Consider the following 6348-nt stretch of genomic DNA (forward strand, 5'->3'; position numbering starts at 1 on the left):
TTTTTTTAGTTTGATTGAATTACAAAATTAAAATACTGTATTTGGTCGGTATATTATAATTGAAATTTCTATATTATTATTTTTAAAGATATTATTAATAAAATAAAATTAATTATTTAATTATGGTTATTATAAAACCAAAAGAATAATAAATTCAGTATGGAAAAAAATTTAATAACAGAATATATTATATTACGTTACGAGCCACGTGCATAGCACGTAATGCGAAACTAGTATTTTAAAAAGAGCATACTTGCTCTATACCCTAAAACGATAGGGACATATTTGCCTCTTTTCCCTTAAAAATATAAGTTGTTTTTTTCCAATGAAATTCATAAACTCATGTCTCAAATTTCAATTGTTACGAACCACGTGAAAAAAATCTCCACCATTATTTTCGGCTCCGTCGCTATAAAAATTGGAGCCGCTGCTCAAATGTGAAATCTATATCATCTCTCACCGTCACTCCGACCACCGTCAGACCACCACCTGAGTATTAACAACAATCCGTTTGAGCTGAATGAGGCTCTCTAGAACCCTAAAACCCATTCGCGTACTCGCAGCGGCACCGTTTAATAGCTTTGGGATTTGTCGGAAAATTGGTACGCTTTGTTCCTTATTCCATCTTCATACTTATAGCCGCATTAGAAAAGTTGATGATGCCCTAATTTCATTCAATCACATGCTCGACATGAATCCGTTACCTTCTATAGTTGAATTTAATAAATTGTTATCTGCACTTGTCAAAATGAAACATTTCGAAACTGTGCTTTCTCTGTGTAAGCAATTGGAATTGGCTGGACTTCCATTTAATGTTTACACTATTAACATAGTGATGAATTGCTTCTGCCGTTTGGATCATGTCGATTTCGGATTTTCTATGCTAGGAAAAATCTTCAAATTCGGATTTCGGCTTGATGTGATTATGTTTAATCCGTTGCTAAATGGCCTTTGTTCACAAGGTAAAATTGCTCAAGCTGTTGAATTGTTTGATGATTTAGAAGCAAAGGGTTATCAACTTGATGTTTATACCTATACTTCTATTGCTGATGCCTTATGTAAAATTGGAAAATCCAGTGATGCTATTTTTTTACTTCAAACAATGACAAAAAAAGGCTGTCAACCAAATGTTGTAACCTATAATACAATTATCAACGGTCTCTGCAGGGAGGGTCTTGTTACCGTGGCTAGAGACCTTGTCTTAGAGATGAAGAGCAAAAATATCTTGCCTGATGTTGTAACTTACAGCTCTTTAATTCGTTGTCTTTTCAAGTTAGGCCAATGGAAGAATGCTTTAGCTTTACATAATCAAATATTTGATTGGAAAATCAAACCGGATGTTGTCACCTTCAATGTATTGGTTGATGGTCTTTGTAAACAAGGCATGATTTTAGAGGCTCGTGATATAGTTGAAACAATGACGCAAAAGGAGATAGAGCCGAATGTAGTCACTTATAATTCATTAATAGGTGGATATTGTCAGCAAAATAAATTAAGTGAGGTTCGAAAAGTATTTGACATGATGGTAAGCAAGGGATGCACTCCTAATGCTGTGACCTTCAACATCTTGATTAAAAGAATAAATGATGTAAAACAATTTTTTAGTGAAATAACACCTTCAATTGTTGCTTATAATTCTATGATACATGGCTTATGCCAAGTGGGAAGGCTTTTGGATGGACAAGAGCTCTTTGATAACATGCGCCGTTCAGGCCCTTCTCCGGATATAGCAACTTATGCAAGTTTGATAAATGGCCTTTGCAAACATGGTGATTTTGATTCCGCGGTGGCTCTATTTCATGAAATGGAAAAGAGTATGTTGAAGTCTGATTGTGCTATCTACAGCGGTCTAATTGACAGTTTGTGCAAAGCTGGAAAACTTAAAGATGTTAAGGATCTGTTTTCTAGACTTTCCATTCAAGGATTGCAACATAATGTCCGAACATATACTATACTAATTAATGGGATTTGTAGAGAAGGATTATTAGATGAAGCATACCAGGTCTTCAGAAAAATGACAGAGGATGGATGCTTTCCAGATAGTTGCACATATAATGTGATTATCCAGGGATTTCTCAGGCACAACAATAAAGTGGGAGCAAAACAACTTATCGAAGAAATGCTTGATAAGGGGTTTTGTGCAGATGCCACCACATTATCCTTGGTAGTAGATGTATTGTCCAGTGATGATGGTACAATGAGAAAGCTACAGGGGTTAGGGATGTCAATGGGGCGGGGTAGGGATGAGGAAAGCCATCCCCATCCCCGCTGAAATGGGGAATTCCCATCCCCGTCCCCCTTTTGTGTAGTTGATGTAATCTTTATTTCTAATTTCTTATAAACATATTGCAGAAAACCACATTATGCATAGTGATTTCTTTTTCGTTTTTTCTTAATCAGTGGCAGTGACATTATGTTTGATATAAGAATAATAAGTTTGAATTTCTTTTAATTTTAATATTATTAGTATACTTGGATGATTTATTTTGAAGTTGAGATTATATTTACATTTCATAGTTTGTAATTGCATTAACTTTTTCAGCTGTTGTGCTGTTGGTTTATAGGCTTAACCAAAGTAAAAAAGTTGATGGTACTAGCTAAGATTTGGCACCAATGAGCTTGGGTTTATCTCATGGTCCGTCTAGGTAAACTGAAGTTCAGCCCTAACAAGGCATTCTCATCAAAGCGCTTTGCGATTGCCATAGTTAATATCATAATATGTTTTCTTGTTGGGATCACATCTTTGTGCTATTATATACTGTTTTGAAGTTCCTCTGCTGCCTAGTGTTTCAACTTTCAACTGTTAACTACAAGCCTTACAAGAAATTTATTATTGAATCATGCAAAGTTAACTTGTACCTCTGCTTGATAGTACTTATACTATACATAATCCATATCCTTCTGACCTGCAACCGTTATGCCATTGTTGTGCGATTAATTTTTCTATTAGCTAGTGTAAAAGGTTCTTGACGTTCTGTTGCGGAATTTCATCCTATGGACTAAGTGTGGAGTGTTTTTCAAAAAAGCTAAATATGGAGGATGGGTCTCATATATATGTTTGTTATTTATGTTTCAAGAACATTAAATTGGCTGGTAAACTATTTGAAATTAAATGATTCCAGGCTGTCGGGAATCTTTGAATATACCTTCTCCAGACAAAATGTTATAAATTTTATTTGGCGAAAGGCATCCGAAGGATATGTAGTTTGTTATTACTTCAGTCTGTCATTCCATTTACTTCTATTTATTCGGGGTGACACAATGATTATTCAAGCTATTGGTTTGCTTGGTGATCTTGATAAGGCGCCTAACACATATGCAATGAGTTAGGGATTGGTACGGTTGGCATTTTCCTGAACTTGCCAAGATTGTACAAGACAACATCCAGTATGCCAAAGCGGTGAAGCTGATGGGTAGCCATGATAATTCAGCCAATCTCGATTTCTCTGAGGTATAGATCTTGACTTGGTTATGTCATTTTTGTGGCATGTGTTAACGTGCCCTTAGGGCTATGCCATTTCCTGGCTAGTGGCTCCACCTAAATGATATTTTTATACATATCAAGTAATTGAAGTACACAGTCCTCAGCCATCACTTTATTTAGACATGCAAAATACGCATGTAAAATTATACTTGTGTGTTTAAAATTTCATAGATACTCTCAGAAGAGATTGAGACTGAACTGAAAGAAGCAGCTTTGGTATCCATGGGAACTAAAGTTAGTAAAGTTGATTTGACGAACAGCAGAGAACTTTGCGACCAGGTTTTATCTCTATCTGGATACAGAGCTTAGCTGTATGATTATCTAAAAAGCAGGATGAACAGCATCGCACCGAATTTGACTACTCTCGTTGGAGAGCTTGTTGGTCCTCGTCTAATTGCTCATTGGTGCAGCTTGATAAATCTGGCGAAGCAGCCTGGGAGCACAGTTAAGGAGTCTTGAAGGGAGAGAATTGAGTCGTTCCACTGGATCCACAAAAGACAAACAAATAGAAGCTTATGACAAGGACCGAAAGAAGGAAGCTGGCGGATTGATAACTCCTGTCAAGGTCCATCTTTCTTCTCATTTTTATTTTATTTTCTAGGCTTTCCTAGCATCTTTGCAATATAACTCTTTTACGCTTTTTGCAGACTTATAACCCCTCTACCAATCCTATACTTAAACAAACATCAAACTCCATGGCTGGTAATGGGGATGAATTTGTCCCATAGAAGAGAGACTGATGGTGTAGCAAAGGAGGGTCCAACAACTGGTGAGCGGAAGAAAAGAAAACTGATCATGAAGAGACTGGTGCCATATGGTAGCAAAAAAAACCCGTAAAGCTGGCAAAAATGCTGCGGAAAATGCTGACGCGGGAGAAAAGAAGGCGGTGAAGAAGAAAAAAACGACAATAAAAAGAAGAATAGAGAAAGTGAGGTATAAGAACATGTGGTATGAGGTTTCGGGAATTAGGCAGTAAGTCCATACAGCTCTATTGCGTAATTTTTTTTCTATTTTTTTGTGTAGTTGATGAATCCTTCTTTCTAATTTTTTATAAACATATTGCAGAAAACTACATTAGACCATTTATTTGCATACTAATGATTTCTTTTTTATTTTTTCATAATTAGTGGCAGTGACATTATGTTTGATATAAGAATAATAAGTTTGAATTTCTTTTAATTTTAATATTATTGGTATACTTGGTTGATTTATTTTGAAGTTGAGATTATATTTCCATTTCATAGTTTGTAACTGCGTAAACTTTTTAGCTGCTGTGCTGTTGGTTTATAGGCTTAAACAAAGTAAAACAATTGATGGAACTAGCTAATATATTTATTTCTTAATTAGTGGCATTGTTGATTATGTTTGAGAAACCATATGGGTTCACAGGATTATTTACTGACATTATAGTGTGCTTTTTTCGATTTTTATGCTTTATAATACGTTTGATAGCTTTGTTTTGCTGATAACTTGATAAAAGTATTGAACTTTTCATTAATGGCATAAATAGTAAAAATCTATCTATAATTAGGGGTGTAAACGACCTGAGTCCAAATTAGGCCAAACTCGAGCTCGACTTGATTTTAATAGAAATAAAAATTATTAATAAAAAATAATCAAATTTGAGACACTGGCTTCGCCCTCCTTAAAGTTCTGGGTGAAGGGAAACTATCATAATAAATTATTGCCATAAAAGAAACAACATCATATTCAGTTATACAAACCGACCTCCTCGGACAATACCCGAGGCAAACACAACAGACAAATAAATAAAAACTAACTACTGCAGTTCTAGAGTTTGAAAGTTTTACAACATTATTTAAAACGCTTCCGAGAATTCGAAACATTGAAAGTACTACGCCAAAACGAAAAACCCCTGCAAATGTTTAAATTCATAGGTCACATAAAAATCTGAATGAGTTCATACAAATATATTTAAATTTCAAGTAAAATGAGAGAATATTTGATAAACTTTTTTTTTGATAAATATTTAATATCATTGTTATGTTACCAAATGTAATCCTAAACCTCAAATCGTGATATTCCATAATATCCAAATCCAGCGATCGTGACTTTCGAGAAATCAATCCACTGAGATGCATTACCGATCAATCTCTTAATCCACAATATCAACTCATAATATCAACAAGTCGTGACTCCCGAAAAATTAATATAACGAGTTAATCACCGACTTCACTTTAACCACAAGATGCGACTGCCGAGAAATAAATCCACCGAGTTAGTCACTAGCGCATACTCCAAGAACTTAATCCACCGAGAACTATCACTATCACATATATCCACAAAATATGTGTATATCAAATCAATTCCAGATCGATCAAACCGGTGCGCACGTAGTCCTATCGCCGCCCATTATGAAAGCACGTCCTAACTTCCCATAATTAGGGGAGAGCATAAACCGAATTGTCCGAATTGACCAGACCGAACCGAAATTGAAGTTTTGATTTGGTCAATTTGGCAAAACGGTGTAGTTTGGGTGTAGGTTAGGGGATTATGTGATATTTGAGGAATGGTTCGGAATCTGGGTTCGGTTGACCGATTTAACCGAAATAACGATGCTGCAAAACGACGTCGTTTTACTCAGAATTCACACGTGTGGGAAGCTTCTAGAGGCTGGGGCATGTGTGAGTTCAGATACACAAAACGCAGCGTTTTGTGTTGGTTTATAAACTAATTTTCAGAAATCCTAATCTATTCTCTCAAACTCTCGCCTCTCTCTAAAACTGAAACCCTAAAATTCTCTCAACTCTCTACTCTTGCCTCTCTCAGTCCCTCATCTTATACTCTCAGAGCACCTTTCTTCTTCGCATAAATCCCAAATTAATGGCTACTCCTCTTCTCTG

The 6348-nt window shown here is 35.6% G+C and overlaps 1 protein-coding gene across 2 annotated transcripts; it reads left to right on the top strand.

Annotated features, from left to right (window-relative positions):
* The first annotated feature begins 323 nt into the window (after window positions 1–323).
* LOC126673722 (putative pentatricopeptide repeat-containing protein At1g12700, mitochondrial) lies at window positions 324–2458 on the top strand. 2 transcript variants are annotated; one of them, XM_050367964.1, is made up of 2 exons: window positions 324–602; window positions 888–2458. In XM_050367964.1, exons 1-2 carry the CDS (start codon window positions 521–523, stop codon window positions 2270–2272), a joined length of 1467 nt encoding a protein of 488 aa, XP_050223921.1. In that variant the 5' UTR covers window positions 324–520; the 3' UTR covers window positions 2273–2458. The 2 variants fall into 2 exon arrangements, with proteins under 2 accessions (XP_050223921.1, XP_050223920.1); XM_050367963.1 differs by having other exon boundaries at window positions 324–2458.
* Window positions 2459–6348: the final 3890 nt, after the last annotated feature.

Source organism: Mercurialis annua, linkage group LG3, assembly GCF_937616625.2.
Source record: "Mercurialis annua linkage group LG3, ddMerAnnu1.2, whole genome shotgun sequence".
NCBI classification, from domain to species: Eukaryota; Viridiplantae; Streptophyta; class Magnoliopsida; order Malpighiales; family Euphorbiaceae; genus Mercurialis; species Mercurialis annua.

What these genes read in the sequence shown, in the direction of transcription:
- LOC126673722 (XM_050367963.1), top strand. Translation starts at nt 521, where the DNA reads ATGAGGCTCTCTAGAACCCTAAAACCCATTCGCGTACTCGCAGCGGCA.